General features: G+C 40.0%; 1 protein-coding gene across 2 annotated transcripts in view; it reads right to left on the bottom strand.

Moving 5' to 3' along the window:
• The window catches only part of OSBPL10 (oxysterol binding protein like 10), a 560,435-nt gene that overhangs the window by 134,089 nt on the left and 408,479 nt on the right, over window positions 1-17,867 (bottom strand). For both annotated transcript variants that reach the window (XM_077268966.1, XM_077268965.1), the window contains one exon: window positions 2,070-2,207. In XM_077268966.1, coding sequence (XP_077125081.1) covers window positions 2,070-2,207 — 138 coding nt within the window. The remainder of the gene's footprint in view (window positions 1-2,069; window positions 2,208-17,867) is intronic.

Raw genomic sequence — 17,867 nt, forward strand, 5'->3', positions numbered from 1 at the left:
TTTTTTTAATGTCTGGACAACTCAAATGCAAGCAGCTGCCTGTGTACAGGAGACGCTGAACTCCATGTGACTCTAAAGTCCTGACGGTGCAGTGTTATGGAAGCAGCTTGTGTAGAACTGTATCGCTGTGTTAGCTGCTCACTGAACAGTCAGATCATACCCATGGGTGGTAAAATATGGCCTTCAGTGATCAGATAAATCAGATATTTGCACATATTGCACAGTAAATCTGTTCAGTTTCTGATTTGCAAAGATCTTTCCTGTTATGAATAGGAACAGCATTGAGGGAGCGGTTCCATTGCCATTAACCCCTTTCTCTATACACCCGAGCTCAGGGGAAGGAATAGTGGGGGTAATAGCATTATCACTGGAAATATGATGTGGCCCTGAGGCTAGAAATGTGTTTGGGCACAGTGGCACACACAGTGGTTGGGCATGGTGGTCAGTGGTGGGGCATGGTGGTATAGTATCTGTCAATTCCAAATTACAGTACATTTTTTCAGCCTCAGCTACTCATTACTATTGTCCATGGAATCGACTTGTAGGTTTGGTCTAACCTTCACTCTTTATGCATTATCTTTGATTGAAACCAATGTGAACCCACAGGATTAACAATGAAGAGATGAATCAATGGCAGATTCAGGTCTGTCTTTGTAACAGTAGCAAGATCTTTAACTTGTTGAGATCACAATAGCTATGGTAAAAACAAAGTCCCAACTTTAAAGCAATTCAATAATTTGATAATACCGTTTATTAGTTAGCAAGCATGAAAATAAACAAGTTTGCAACTAAAGTGCTTATTTTAGCTGCTTTTATTCTCATGCAATGAGTGCTTTTCTCTTACATAGCTTACAACTATTTCCATGGAGCTCCTTCAATAGTACATGCCAAAACAATGGCTGAGAGTGTGCAGTACTTACATTCCAGGAGTGAAGTTAACTCCTAATATCCTAGCCATCTCTCTCTATCCCATTTATTTTTATGCAGCAGTTATCTGCTCCACTACTTCTCAGATCCTAACCAGCTGCTGTTAAAAATCTTGCAAATTCACCAGCCCACAGCATCAATTTCTCCCATAGTAGTCCTAATCATGAATCTTGGCTATCCCTATCCTATGCTGTGAACTTGTCCAAATGCCCAATTAGCTCTTTATGTAAATATAGTGCTAGCAGTGTAAACTCCAAAACAAATCACTGATCGCTGAATGTGTTACAGCAGATCTTGTGCTGAGCTTTATGGGTCTACTAATATTACAGTTCTTGATGCAGTAAAACAATCATTTCTTTATTCAATGCAAGTAATACATGAATGCAGGGGAGCAGGTGCAGTGGAGGACGACGGACGTTTTGCGTCAATCAGACGCTTCAACGAGTCCATGTCTATAGACAGTTGGGAGCGATAGCGGTCAGCTGAACATTGTCTGCTGTAATGCCTTCTCAGTTTCCTATGACTTAATTTGAATAGTATGGAACTACAACAATATCTACCTATGGCATATGGCTAAAAAATAATTAAAAAAGCCTCCTAAAATATTGTTTTGCTTAGCAATCTATGCCTGAATAATAATACTGCCTTATGTAATATCGACTAATGCTAAACAAGAGACATGCTGGCACTCGTATAAGGAGAACTGCAGATTTTATGAGTTTTTTTTTAACAACTCTCAAACCACAATTTTAGCTTAATGTGTCACTAATTGTATTGAGGCTGCATAACAATTCCTCTCCAAGCTATCGTTTTGCTATTTCTGTTAGTGGATAATAAATAAAAGCAGTATACTGTGTCTTAATATCCTTTTTAATGTATTTTAATAGTAGATATATGTGGTAGTATTACACTTCCTGAGCTATAGAGATATGGGTTATCAGTTGTCATTGTCCAGAACAGTTGAAAACAAATCAGGTTAGCTAAATCTACTTCTCATGTGCCGTAATCGACTATATTTCATATAAGAGTTTGTTAATTCTGTTACAACGAAAAAAATACTAAAATCTAATTACTCAGTTTTAGTTGACGGAGTAAATTGAACCAAGGCATTGAGACAATAAAGAAGAATCCTCTCTGCGTACCTTGGTAAGATCCATTCCAAGCTTGAGCTGTGAGATAAGGTGGAGGATTACACTGCGCTGATCATCCATGACGCCTAAATCTTTTTCCTCATTATCTTCTGTGTCTGTCAGCTCATCCTCAGCCTCCGGAGGACCAGCCTACAAAAATAAGGACGAAAAAGCAAATTGCTCCATTAGAACTTCGAAACTTCAGGAATGTAGCTATTTGTTTTTAATGTCTAGTGCTTTTGTTATACACAAAAGTTTCAACCACGGCTAAAAAAAACAAAAGTGTGCCAAAAGCACAAAATGTATAACAACCACCAACAAATATATATTGTGGAGGAATAATTCTAAAATTTATATTTATTAATATTTATAATTCATTAATCTATTGGTTACAATCCAGACATTTACAAAGACAAGTCATTTGGTTGAATCTGCTATGACCAAATCAACACAGCCATCAAATTGCAAAATAAATAAAACACATTGGATGTTTATTAAGTATAATGAAGGACTGAAATACCCAATGCAACAAACGCATATGCTAAATAGACACTTTAAAGAGGAAAATAATGTCCCCTTGTAACGGAATTCACACAGGCCATGGCGAGGAACAACTAATTGTTTTTTGTTTTTGTTTTTTTTTTAAAGGATTTTTTGTATTTTTGTATTTGCAACCAGGATTTTCTCCATAGAGCTTATACACAGTAGCTAAACAATCCGAAAGGATCCTTAGTCCTTGATGCAAATTTGAACCGAAAGGAGCTTCTGTGTAACAAGGAAAATATTATTTCAGATTCTATCACAGGGATGGAATATTACTGGAATGAATGGTGCAGGATGCAGTTGCCTCCGTAGACCAGGAATACTCACGTGCAAAGAAAAACAGAAAAGCAGGCGCTGAGCTGAATTATATAGCAAAACATGCCACATCTCATTATCAGTCAATGGAAATCATTAGGTCCTGTGGGTTATGGTTCACGCTAATAATGAAAACCATGACAAGGATGTAAACCCAAGACTTATTTGTAAAAAAAATAAATAAATCAGGAGTGCATAAAAAAATGACTAATTAATATGGTTATAACAATTGTTTGTCAAAATGCATAACTGAGAAATATCATGCGCAAAGCCAATTTCTGCTCTTCACATCTAATCAGTGTGTATCCTATTACACTGGCACGAAATACTAACAGCATACTAGCTTACAACTTCCTCAAGAGCCCAAATGGAGTATTATAAATGTCAAATCATAAGACATTGTTTTTCTCATAATTGTCTCCTATTCCAGTTTTGCTGAGCGTGCTACATCTCTACAGATTGTCTACTCGGGTGCCTAACTCAAAACAAATTTCCTACAATTATAACTTTTTGGTAGGTTGCGTTTTACATTTTTTCATTTTACCTTGAACTCTTCGAGATACCAATTAGCAATCTCCTCCACTGCATCAAGGAAGATTTTCTGTTCCTATTTAATTTACAGTAAGCGTTATCCTCCAAATATTCAGCAAACTTCAAAGTGAAAAAAAAAGAAGCATTGAGAAATACTGTAGATAGAAAATCCCTAATGTCTGTGAAAAATGAAAGAAGCCACAGTACAGAAGGTGTTTCTAGTAGAGAGGTGTACCGTATACAGGATGGCCTAGAAATGGTGATAATAGTGTGACGAATGTCAATGTTATCCATGTGCCGGGAGCACAGGTAGGTGAGAAGAATATTTTTTCTTCTTCTTCTTCTGTGAATGTGGTCTAATGCAGGACCAGGACCAGGGGCAATGGGGCAAGCACAAGGAACACGAGGGCCAGCACAATGGATTTGGGGGCCAACAACAGGGACATGGGGGCCCAAGATGGGGTTATATAGGAGCCCAAGATGGGGGACATTATTATCGTAATTAAAGGGGTCAGGTTAAGGGACTTACTGTTTGGAGGCCAAAATAAAGAATCTACATTATTAGTTTATGGTGGCAAACGGACAGACATAATTACTGTGGGGGCCAAATAGGGAACATTACTGCTGTAATATAACTTACTTTTTAGAATACAGTTTTCAATGAGGGGAACAAAAGGGAACGTCCTGTTCCTGTGCAGTGCGGCACTATGTTTTTTCCTTCATTTGGCGTAATGTATAAGTCAGGGAGTAAGTGGGGAATGTGCTCTAGAAGAGATCAGCTATTGATAACTGTGTTTTAATTTCTGCAGGGATGAGTCCTGGCTGGAAGCAGGAATGGCAGTCTGTGCCAGATGACAAGAAAAGCGAAGATTAAGGACTTCAAATAGAGACGTCACTAATAAGTCAATGTGTTACCTGTACACTTACACAATAAATTATATGTTATATACAGAGGTCCTGTGTATATTGTCATTGGTGAGTCACTGTATTACCTGTACGCTTACACTGCACACTGTACACTCCCTGACAGAAGTTATGTCGCTTATCCATGTTATGTAGATAAAAGCTTATAACCTGACGTTAAATTCACTCATTGCATTATTATTTTGAAAGCTGATACCCTCTTAAATGTGATTTAGGTTAAGAAAATAAATTGGCATCAATGCAGAAATATTGATCAGTTAATGGACACAGAATGGTCAGATTTTGGCAATATAAAAGTTTTGTCGCCTGGTCATATAATGCACCTAATCCTAGTTTACATCCTCACCTGTGCTCAGTAAATGATCGATTATTTAGTGTGTGTATATAAAAAGAAACCCAGTACCCCAGACCTTCACTTGAACTGCAACTTGAGCTCTGACAACATGCCAAAAATCCACCCTGCGACCAAAGCCTGGATTATCAAGAGGCTGAAGACCAGATCCACTGCAGAGGTGGCTGGCACCTTTAATGTGTCTCAGCATCAAGTACAAAGAATTAAAAAAAGATTTGAAGAGACTGGAGATGTGTTTGACAAGCCCAGGTCCAGCAGACCCCCCAAGACAACTGCTCAGGAGGAGCGTTTGTTGGTTAGAAAATCCAAAGCAAGCCCCTCTTCCACTGTAGCAGAGCTCCAACAGGCCTGGTCACCTCAAGTCCCTGTGTCAACTAGAACAGTTTATACAATTTTGTCTCAAAATGGCCTCCATGGTCAAATCAGTGCCCAGAAGCCAGCACTAAACAAAAGGCAAATAAAAAACCGTGTGGCATTTGCAAAGTCCCACAGCCTGCTAAACAGATGGACGCTAGAAAAGTGTCAGAAGGTGGATTTCTCTAATGAATCTTCAGTAGAATTACACCACAGCCATCGCAAATACTGCAGGAGACCTACTAGAGCACGTATAGATCCAAAATACACCCAGAAAACAGTTAAATTTGGTGGTGGAAGGATCATATCATGGTCCTGGGTTACATTCAGTATGGGGGTGTGCAAAACATTTGCAAGGTGGAAGGTAATATCAATAGCCTAAAATATCAAGAAGTATTAGCTACCACTTAAATGCCAAATTATAAAAGGGGCAAATTCTGCAGCAGGATGGTGCTCCATCTCATACATCCATCTCTACAACAAAGTTCCTTCAGGCAAAAAAGATCAAGGTGCTCAAGGACTGGCCAGCCCAGTCACCAGACATGAACATCATTGAGCATGTTTGGGGAAGGATGAAAGAGGAAGCTTGGAAGACAAAACCAAAGAATCTAGATGAACTCTGGGAGGCATGTAAGACTGCATTCTTTGCTATCCCTGATGACTTCATTAATAAATTGTATGAATCATTGTTGAACCGCATGGATGCAGTCCTTCAAGCTCATGGAAGTCACACAAAATATTAAACATGACTAATAGCACCACAACGTCATTCACCAATGTTATGCAACATATATTTGTATTTTAAGTTAATTATTTGTTTGAATATCACATTACTTTCTGTTGGCGACAAAACTTTTGTCTTGCCAAAATCTGACCATTCTATATCCATTAACTGATCAATATTTCTGCAATGATGCCAATTTATTTTCTAAATGTAAACCACATTTCGGAGATTTCAGCTATCAAAAGAATCAATGTGAATACTTTTCTGCCAAATGATGACAGAAGTATTCTAGGAGTGATACCTTTATTGGCTAACCAGAAAATAATATGCTTGCAGGTTTTCAGAGCACAAAGGCTCTTTCTTCAGGCAAGATTACAAATAGATTAATAAGAAAAGAGCACAACATTTAAATGATACTACAGTAGGACATTTGTTTAGGGGGGTGGGAGGTGTGATAAGCCAAGGAAATCAAATTAGGCATTCTCTTACAAATGGAGAGGCAGTGGGAATAATGTTCTTAGTTATCTGGAATCCCTCTGGTGGAGGTGTGAATTGTATCCATGTAGTGACTCATAAATCCAGGTGTTAAATTGAGTCCTAATGTTAAAGAATTGAACATCTTCATCAGTTTGAATTCCCAAATTTTTCTTTCCCGGTCATCCTTAAAATGACCTTTTAGTATTAAGACTTTTAAATCTGTCATACTGTGTCCAGGTCCAGAGAAATGTTTTCCCACAGGCGTGGGAAATATTGATATAATAATAATATATAATATAATATAATATAATATAATATAATATAATATAATATATAATATAATAAATATATAATAAATAATATATTATATATATATAATATATAATAAATATAATATAATATATCATATAATATAATAATAATATATAATAATGAAATATTCCTGATTGTGTGTCTGTGTAGATTCATCCTAGTTTGTAGTTTTGCATGGTTTCCCCAATATAAATACTTCCAGGGCACCTCGTACATTGCATCATGTACACCACATTTGAGGATGTACATGAAAAGGAACCCGTGACCTTATAGTCCTGATTTGTGCTTGGCACGTGGACTATATTTGTTGGAAATATGTGGGAACCAGTTTAGCATTTTTTATTGTTACAAGGGAATGTGCCAGTCAGATGGTGATGAGAGTACACTTCTGACCAGGAGATTCCTTAAGTTAGGGGAGAGAAGTGGTAGTTCTGGGAATATGTCTTTCAATTTGTGGTCTCTGTTTAATATGGGTTGGAGATCAGCACCAATTTTCCTTAGGATGCTCATGTGGGGATTATATGTGACCACCAATAAAGGTATCACTTCTAGAATACTTTTGTCATCATTTGGCAGATTTTTCTGGCTAACACGGTACCACAATACTATTTGTTACTGTACATCAGCTATCAAAAGAATAATTTATACAACCAATGGATGAAATTAACATCAGGTTATAAGCTTTTATTTGCATAGCATGGATAAGCGACATAACTTCAGTCAGGGAGTATATATTATAAACATAGCTCCTGTGTATAATGCGCAGGCGTGTACTCCGGAGGACAGAGAATGAACTTCAATCCAACATTGCGGCCAGCATGAAGCCACGGGTATGGAAAGAGTAAATCAAACACCCGAAAACCCCGCCCATATGACCCAAAACTGGTCGCGCCAAATTCAGGTGACAGGTTCCCTTTAATATTTGGTCACTATGTTGTAATATGTGGTCTGGTCATGGTGTGGTGGTATTTGTTTCTTGCATGTGGCATTATCAGGCCACTAAGTGGTGGTAGTATGTGGTCTCGTCACAGTGTGGTGGTATTTCTCCCTTGTACAGTATGTGGTATTTTTCTGTCACTATTGTAGCCCCCTTCACCACCGGGTATAGGATCTGACGGATGATTACTAAGGATTACATTTATATGTGGTGGTAATATGTAGGTATTATTCTGTCCTATGTGGTGGAAGTATGTAGTCCAGTCGTGGTGTTGCGCTATTTCTTCCATGTATGTGGAATTATTTGATTGCTATAGGCTGGTAATATCTGGTCTGGTAATCGCGGTAATTCTCCCTTGTACAGTATATGGTATTACTTTGGCATTCTCTGGTGGTAATATGTGGTCTTGTCACGGTGTGGCAGCAGTTCTCACCGGTGACATCTAATGAGTGCCCAGGCACCGCAGCATTGCCACACTCCTGCCGCTGCTGGCCTCTTGAAGCAGTAACCCTGCCTCCTGTGACTCCACTCCACCGCCCCCCTAGGTAAGCTACCATTAATATGAATTATAAGATGTAACTTTTTCTATAAAACATTTTTTTCCTATTTTCCAGTGCGTCTTATAATTTGCAAAGTACGGTACATAGCTCAACACAACTAATAACATCTGGCTTCTCCAAATTCAACACAAAATCTCACTTTTGTTAAATACTGCAGGCTCAGAATTAATCAAACCCTGTCATGAAAATGTTTGTGATACTTGGTAGAGCACCCTTTGGATGTTATCTGAGGATGAAAAGGAAAAAGTACAGTGTGGATACTGGGAACCAAATACAACTCCTGCTGCATGGTATTCAAGCTGCACTTTTTCCTTTTTAACCAACAATGCACTTCTGAAGGGACTGAATTGCACCTCGGTTTACATCCCATATGGGGTTGTGTCTAAAACACAGCACTACCCCAAAAGGTGAGCAAATTACATTAAAGTGTTAATTCCACATCGGTCAGAGACATACTACCTTAAGGAAGCGATGTTGTCTTTTTTCTTTTTATTCAGCCTACTTTGAATGTTGTGACCTACTGCAAAAGTGATACATAGCCAGAGACCACCTTCTGGCAGGTGATCAAAAATCCTTGAGTCATTGTAAAAAGCCTGCAGCAATATTTTGGAGGCTGCAGGCAATGAGGTTCCAGTTTGCACAGGAAGGTGTATACTAAATGTTAAAGATCTCCATGCCTGAACTCTAAGACATACACCTCTATTGACCCAAAATCACAAGTAACCATATAAGGAGGTCACGGAAGTTTGAGGAATCTGTGCTGTGAAGCAATGAAACAAAACTGGCAATTTTTCAGCCTTTGGATGAGTGGTGTGTCTGGAGGAGGAAGAATGAAGCATAGACTGAAAAAGAGCACTGACTTGTAAAGCATGTTCATGGCTCGGTGATGCTCTGGGGATGCTTTGTGTCTTCTGGCACTTGAAACCTGGCAAGATGGATTCAGTTAAGCATCTGTAAACACTATGAGAAAACATCATGTCTTCTGTGAGGATGCTGAAGCTTGGATGTCACAGGACATTCCAAATTAACAATGATTGGCAGCATATCTCTAAGTCCATCAAGGCTTGGTTTCAGAAAAAGTTCTGGAAGATTTTGGAGTGGCTGTCACAGTCACCTGACTTCAACCTAATAGAAATTCTTTGGTGGGAATAGAAAAAGGAAGTTGTAGAATGTACATTCAAGAATATTAGTGAACCGGAGGCCACTGTCAATGAGGAATGGGCTAAAATTCCTCAGGAAGGATGTCAGAGGCTGGTGTCTGGCTAGACATCATGTTTGCAGCTAATCATAACAGCCAAATTATTCTCTACCAAGTACTAAAGACATTTGTCAAGTAGTGGGTTGAATAATTCTGAGTCTGCAGTATTCAGTAAAAATAGCATTTTGTGATGAATTTGGAGAAACCTCTTATTATATTAGTTGTGTTGAGCTACTGAAATTGCTCGTTTGCTTGATTGGTTTATTGCATAGAGCAGAAAGATCGTAAATTGTACTAACACCAGTAACATTAACACTTTTAAATGGGCTTTGAATAAGACATATTTTTGGCTGAGTTATAGGTCATTACAAATGCTTCCAGATCTCACCTCACAGTGCTGTCAGCTCTGACCCTCTCCCCCACACTGCCTGCCATGAGATGAGATCTGGAAGGGTTTGTAATAATACATAACTCAGCTCTGATGTGTCTCTACATGAGAGAGGAGGGCGTGTTCTTTTTTTTTCTTGAGTGCTGCAGCCGACTTACGATTGGTCAGCATCATGTAGGGGGAGAAGTGCACGCCCCCAGATTAATATTTCTGTTAACACGCAGTTTAACTATTAACATAAAATATAACTTAAACTTTGCAATCTAACATCTCAATAAAGGACAGGAGAATAAAAAAAATAAAAACATTTTTTTACTCAGCTCTGCAGTCACTATTCCATGATGTGGCCAGTTGAACATGCTCCGACTGGTAAAATGTCCTCTATAAATCGAAAAATCTGAAAAAAGCAGATTTCTCTGAAGTTTCTAATTTGCATGTGTACTATTGATTTATGAAATAAAAACTAAAATGACAATTAGTCTTTAAACTTTTTGATTGCTGCTTGTCCACATTTTTCAAAGTATTGGCAGTAAGTATATATCACTCTCCTGCCTCCTCACTTGTTACAGTCTCCTCTCATTTATAGCATAGATTAAATGAATATGGTGATAAATCAGTACTAAAACGCATTAGTTATACTTCTGATTTAGTGATGTCATTAGTGAGCATAATAAAAACCAAGTGAATGGACAACTGCTGCATCTAATGCTCGGGTGAAGGATGGATTTCCCAGTCAGGTGCAGTATTCTTACTTCACAGGTAAAAAGTGGCTCGTAGGAGGACAGCTATATAAAGAAAGCTGCTGATTATTTTCAAAATTTAATATAGAAGGTTAAATAAATCTACAAAGTATGAGTTACCTGATCTACTTTTGAAGAAAATTACACAACTGTGAACCTTTGACTGCGACTTGATGTTTATGAAAAGTATTTCTCGAGCATCTCAGCAAAGAACATGGTTTTGCCTACAGACGGTCTTTTTACTTTAGCTCATTTATTGAAAGTGAATACAAATAATGAATGAGTTAGAATGGTGCCACCGTTTTCACAATTAATAGTGGAGTAGCTTTTATAGGAGTCCCATGGAGAAAGCAACTATAGAACTGTAGGTTATTACAGATAATTGCATTAAAATTATTAGTTTTTCCAGCAAATCAGAAAATTGCAACCAGGTATGGTTTACTCTGAATCGCTATAGAATTTCATGGAAAATATAGTTATATAGTTTGAAACACTAGATGTGACTAGTTTAGCACAAACCCTGGCTGGCTTATCCCAGTTCTGCTCCAGTTGATTAGAAGGTATCTACATAGGGAAAAAAAAGTAAATTACCGTATATGAAGTGGGGCAGAAGAAGACGGCTGGAGACATCAACAGGCTAGTAAAAATTCTCCCTGTATTCACCTGCCAGTATGTCAAATTAAAAGGACCAATTAATCAAAGCTTTTAACCACAATAATGGCATGAAAACTTTGAAAGGTCAAAAAATTTGGCCTTCAGAATTCTATCAAAATTGTGTGACTTTTGTCATTTTCACGCCAGTTTCTCCGACCTCCGCCAAATGGGTCGGAGCCGGGGTGAAGCTGACATAGTGCTTGGCAAGTGCAGGATACCACAGCTTGTTTAAGGCTGGAGTCACACTAGCGTATAATAAAATCGTTCCGATGTTGATCGAGAAAAGTAAGACGAGTGTCATGTGATTACAGTGCGAACTTTAATCCCTGACATTAGTATGCAATGCATTTTATCATCTTAAATATACTGTAATTCTATATGTAATTTAAAGCTAGTTTTCAATACTAATAATAATATCTACAGATATAGATAGGATAGATTGATGTCCGTGAGACATAATTAGTGCCGTGTGTGTGTAGTTTACTGTACATGTATTTAGCTGATTAATAAAAAAATGAAAAAAATGTTATGAGGTCCCCCCTATTTTTAATGAATAAAGATCCCAGCACTCAAATAATTGATTATTTAATCCAGTGCATAGAAACCAAAATAAATAGAGACGTTTCAGCCCATCCTAGGCTTTTGTCAATAATGGAGCAAAGTTACAATGGGGTTTTATATAGGGTAACACCAAGGAAATGACGTCATGCTGATTAACATATGAAAAAAACCTGCAAATAATCAAAATGTGATCATATTTAATTAATAAACTATTTACAAAATATACATAAATATACATACATCACAGCCCCCTGACGAAGCCCACGCGAAACTCGCGTAGGGATACACGTGCAGCGGACATTACAGCTATGGGTAAGAAATACTGATTACACACATTCAAAGTGGAAACCATGGGATAATGTACTTAATTTTATATGTTAGCACATATCACTTTGATGAATTCACATGGCTTCTTTTACCATTAATATGATAGAGTAAAATATACTTGAAGCACTTGCACTTTATTAGGTTTGATTCTATTTTACTCTGCTGCACTGTCTGCCTGCATGTGGTTTGCTGCACCTGAGTCCTCGTTTTTAAGAACTTTTGTCCTGATATGACTATGTTATATTTGTTGTTCTGGTGCCTCATTTGTATGATTTGAATAAAAAAAACCTCTTGTGATTTTACTCTTTGGTGGATATTTACTCCATTTTTTCTTTTTGTCTAAAATACATGACAGGGGAGACAGGACAGAAACTGAGAACAAGAATGAACTCTCATCGCCATACAATAAGAGATGGAAAAAAGAATGGATCTACCTGTGGCAATACATTTCTGTCTCCCCAATCATAGCATTATGGACATGAAATTACTTGTATTAAAAGGTAACTTCAAATCTCAAAGAGACAGAAGAGTTTGGGAATATAAGCTGATGATGATCTTTGACACTCTTAGTGCAGGAATGAATGTGTCGCATGGATTTATGTCTTTTTACATCAACTAAGGAACTAAGGACTTTGCCCCTCAGACCATGTGGGGTCATCACAACAGAACCAGACCCCAATCAGAGTACAATAAAACATTCCTTATCTAAGAACTGGTCCAATATTTATGGACATAACTGTTTATCACGCATGGTAATTCTGCTTCATGTCACCTTTCTTATCTATGATTTTTTTTTATTTTTCTGTGATGTGTTGTGCATAAATGTGATTCTCCAGAACTTCTTTTAGTCTATGCCTGATGAAGAGACCTGAGTAGTCTTGAAAGCTTGCAATTTGTTACCACCTTTTCAGTTAGCCATTAAAAGGTATCAACCACTGAGGACTCTCAATTCTAAATATTTTTCTACATACATGATATAAATCCTATTGCATAAAGATGTTATAATTCTCTCAATGGGTACAAACAAAATTGTAAGCGAAGTGGAATAATTTTGAAATGAAATGGAAAAAAATCTATCAAAAATAATCATGAGGTCAAAGGAAAAGTCAAAAATTGATATCCCAAGACGATCCAGTTTTCTTCGTTCAGTGTATAGAGCCCTGGTCAGAGAACGAAGCTCCATAGACAGGAGCAGCACCCACTGACGGCTGTCACACTGTGCTCCATGAGAACCCAGCTGCTGCGATGAGCAGTGACGTCAGTAAGTTTACCGCAGTTCACAGCTGCTGTGTCTCGCGATGCGCAGCCGGAATGATGAGCGGTGACATCACTGCTCATCATTCCAGATCTTGCGCTGCTCTTTGTGTGAACCGGCAACTGTGAACTGTTGTAACCTTACTGATGTCAGAAGCAAGGACAATAAATCGGGCACAACAAATACGGTAGAAGATTAACCCCAACCATATAAAAGAGACATAAGCGCCATGGAAAAAATGGCGCTATAATAATAAATAATAATAAATAATAACAAGTGAAAACGAAGAAAAGATATGCAGAAATGGGTATCTCTAACAAATGCCTCATTGCACATCAGTGCTGTTCCCCAGCGCCATTATACAGGGACCCTGCTGTGTTACCTTTTCAATGCCCACCTCCAGTTATACACATTGATAGCAGTACCCTGTTCTGAAGAAGGCCTTTTGGGGCCGAAACATCATTTTTTGCTGCATTATGGACACTATGCTAAATAAATTTAATAGCATCACATTTTGAAATGCCAAAATCCTTCATTTAACCCAGGGATTTGTTCAAAAAATATATACATAACCGAAAATAAGGTGCATAATATACAACAATTTAAGGATAGGGTGCAAGTGCATGGTGATTATGTCGACTCATTAGCTGAGTGTCAAATCTACCAAAGTGCAGTGAATAAACCCAATAGTAGCATAAAATACATAGCCCAATATGGCCTTTAAACCATCCTAGAGACAAAGATAAATAGACCCTATGTTCTGGATGATACACAGTGCATATAAGAGTATAGACTTAAGGCTGAGTCACACATAACGATATCGTTAACGATATAGTTGCAACGTCACACTTTTGGTGACGTAAGCAACGATCCCGCTAATGATCTCGTTATGTGTGACAGCGACCAACGATCAGGCCCCTGCTGGGAGATCGTTGGTCGATGGGAATGATCAGGACCTTTTTTTGGTCGCTGATCACCCGCTGTCATCGCTGGATCGGCGTGTGTGACACCGATCCAGCGATGTGTTCACTTGTAACCAGGGTAAATATCAGGTTATTTACCCTGGTTACCATTGTAAAAGTTTAAAAAAAAAACAGTACATGCTCACATTCTGTCTGTCACATCCCCCGGCGTCCACAGGGTTGACTGTGTCAGCGCCGGCCGTAAAGCAGAGCACAGCGGTGACGTCACCGCTGTGCTCTGCTTTACGGCCGGCGCTGACACATTCAGTGCAGGGAAGCTCTCGGCAGCAGCGCGTGCATATTAGCAGCGCTCCTGCCGAAAGCAGTTTTAACCCTGTGGACGCCGGCGGGGGACGTGACAGACATCAGAATGTATGTACTGGTTTTTTTTTAACTTTTACAATGGTAACCAGGGTAAATATCGGGTTACTAAGCGCGGCCCTGCACTTAGTAACCCGATGTTTACCCTGGTTACCCGGGTGCTGCAGGGGGACTTCGGCATCGTTGAAGACAGTTTCAACGATGCCGAAGTCGTTCCCCTGATCGTTGGTCGCTGGAGAGAGCTGTCTGTGTGACAGCTCCCCAGCGACCACACAACGACTTACCAACAATCATGGCCAGGTCGTATCGCTGGTCGTGATCATTGGTAAGTCGTTTAGTGTAACGGTACCTTTAAGCAGGTTCCTATGCAGAATATTTATCTTTGTCTCTGGTTTAAAAGCCAAATTAGGATATATACAGTTGTATGATAAAGTATTTGCCCCCTTCCTGATTTCCTATTCTTTTGCATGTTTGTCACACTTAAATGTTTCAGATCATCAAACAAAATTAAATATTAGACAAAGATAAAACAAGGAAACACAAAATGCAGTTTTTAAATTAAGGTCTTATTATTAAGGGAAAAAGAAATCCAAACCTACTGTGACTGTGTGAAAAAGTAATTGCTCCCTAACCCTAATAACTGGTTGGGCCGCCCTTAGCAGTAACAACTTCAATCAAGCGTTTGAGATAACTGGCAATGTGTCTTCTCTACAGTAGAGAAATTTTGGCCCACTCATCTGCAGCGCCCCAGAGTCCTGGTCATTGCAGTAATGTTACTCTACCACCAGGGGGAGTGATATTACGTCTGATGGCAATAAAGGAGATCTTCCTACCAGGTATCACGAACCGTACACCACACTTCACACTCCAGACCACCAGGGGGAGCCTTGCTCCTATCTACTAGGGCACTCCTCACAGAAGGGTAAAACTGGTGGGCTGGATAGAAAGTTAGAGAGAAGCTGGCTGCGCTTTGCCCAGGCAACACCTGTCAGGCAGACAGGGGGAAAGGAGGAACATCTGAGCTGCAGACAGAGGGTCCCTGACAGGGGTGGGATCCTGTCAGAGGCCTAGATAGCTACAAGGCTACGGAGCTGCGCCGGCCCCACGTGCGGCAGCATCCTAAGAAAGGACACGAAGAGAATTGTGTTGTAGAGGGTGAGAAAGGAAGTCATAGCACAAGGAGATAACACCAGAAGCAGTTCTGCCCTGAAATAGGCTGTCTCCTTCTGAGGCGCATAGCCAGTGGCCGGAACACCGAGGGAGCAACTGTCTCCAAGCCTTGCACCAGAGACCGGCAGGACAGTCAATTCCAAGTTGGCTGCCCGACCTTAATACCTAGGAGACACGGTGGCAACTTGTGGGGGTCGGGGCATCCCTAGGGTCCCTGTAAAAAGCCTCAGGCCATCAGTCATACGGGTTTGTCCTATCCATACCATCTGGGGGACAGAGAGGAAGAAATAACATCTAGAAGATCTACAACAGTTGTGAGGACCTTACCGAGAAGCTCAGCAGGGAGGTAACTACAACACCCAGGCGCTAGAGGAAGGCTACTGATTTCCACCTGGATAGGGGGACTCTGGATTTGCCTTCGGACCGGCCGGACTCTGCCTGCCCTGTGATGTGTGTGATCTGTACCCTGGACTGTGGATGCAGAAGCCTTCAGTAAAGGTAAAGAGACTGCAACCTTGTGTCCTCGTTATTCACTGCGCCTGACATCATTCACCATCTACCCTCTGGGAAGCCCTGGGGATACACTTAACCTGTGGGAAGGTTCACAAGCTAGCTGCCATAACACCATCCCCAGCGGACCCCTAAGCAGCGTCGGTCACCCTGACCAAATACCACAGGTGGCGTCACGAACATTATCCCTTTAAAGACCTTTCCCTTTTAATACGGACGTCCCTAGGGCCACGGACCGGGTCAGCCACCGTGACATCCCCCTTGAGAACCGAAGGGCCCGGCTCCGAGTACCCCACTGCCCTACTGGGGGGCGATCCACATCCTTTGCAGAATTGTTGTAATTCAGCCATATTGGAGGGTTTCCGAGCATGAACCACCTTTGAGATGTGTGCGTAAAAAAATCAGACACTACACGCATGGTCTGCTGTACAATATTTTTCTCACAAACACCGACTTGCATTGGCGAGTGTGATCCAATTCTCGTAGACAATCACAGCATGCTGCGATTTTTTTTCTCAGTCCGATCCGAGCTGAGAAAAACATGCAGATGAGCACGGACTCATTTAATAACTCTGGCAGAGTGCAATCTGATGCTTTTTCGCATTACACTCCTCCATATTATATGCCAGTGTGAGCGAGTCCTAACTCATGAAGAATTGTAGTGTCCCATGTGCAGGAATTCTCACATATATATATATATATATATATATATATATATATATATATATATATATATATATATATACACATATACACAGCATATACACACACATGAATACAAACTCAAAAAAACGAACACTAGGGCACAACAGAGACTTTTGACTGTATAACAATTACAGTAACACATAGGCTCCAGCCCTGATTTTCCACATCAGTGATTCTCTCTGTATTAAAAAGGGTATAGGAAAACATGCGGTCTTGAAGGGGTTGTCCACTACATTTTATAATGCCTCCATTTATTAAAACCTTGAAAATAAGTATTTTTGTAAATACATACTGCTGCCATATTTGCCTTTGAGTGGCACTATCGCTGACCGCTCAGTCCGCATCACTTGACCCCTGGATGCAGTCTCCGCCGATATCCTTTGATGTCACGTCAAGTTCCAGAATCCCTTGCATCACCCAGACGTGACCCAGTCGCAGACACCCTACCTGATTGACCGGGCTGTAGGCAGAGTTTCACCACACGTCACAGTCCAGTATTAGCTCGCTTGTGGCCAATGAAAGCAGAGGACAGAGGGAAAGCATGAACTGGATACTGGGCTGTGACGTGCGGTGAAACACCGCCCACAGCCCAGCCACTCAGGAAGACTGGGTCCCGCCTCTGTGATGACCAGTCAGCTTTCAGTTCCGGAAGTTGCCGTGACATCACCAGACATCAGAGGCAGCTGCAGCTGGGGGTCCCGTAATGGGAATGACTGGACAGCGATAGTGCCACTCACAGGCATATTTGGAAATCCAAGGTATTTGAACAAAGCCTTATTTCCAAGGTTTAAATTGATCTGCCCACTACACATTGTAGTGGACAACCTTTTTAATGACAAAAGTTGACATTATTCCCTAAGAACATGAACAATTTCTCAGGAAGATCATATGTTGTCAAGTTTTGTGTTTGAATCAAGGTGTGTGTGCCAATAGAAGCCACCGTTTCAAGACACAGATGGAAATATTCCTTTTTTTTAATTAAATCTTGAA

The sequence above is a fragment of the Ranitomeya variabilis genome, chromosome 6, assembly GCF_051348905.1.
Source record: "Ranitomeya variabilis isolate aRanVar5 chromosome 6, aRanVar5.hap1, whole genome shotgun sequence".
NCBI classification, from domain to species: domain Eukaryota; kingdom Metazoa; phylum Chordata; class Amphibia; order Anura; family Dendrobatidae; genus Ranitomeya; species Ranitomeya variabilis.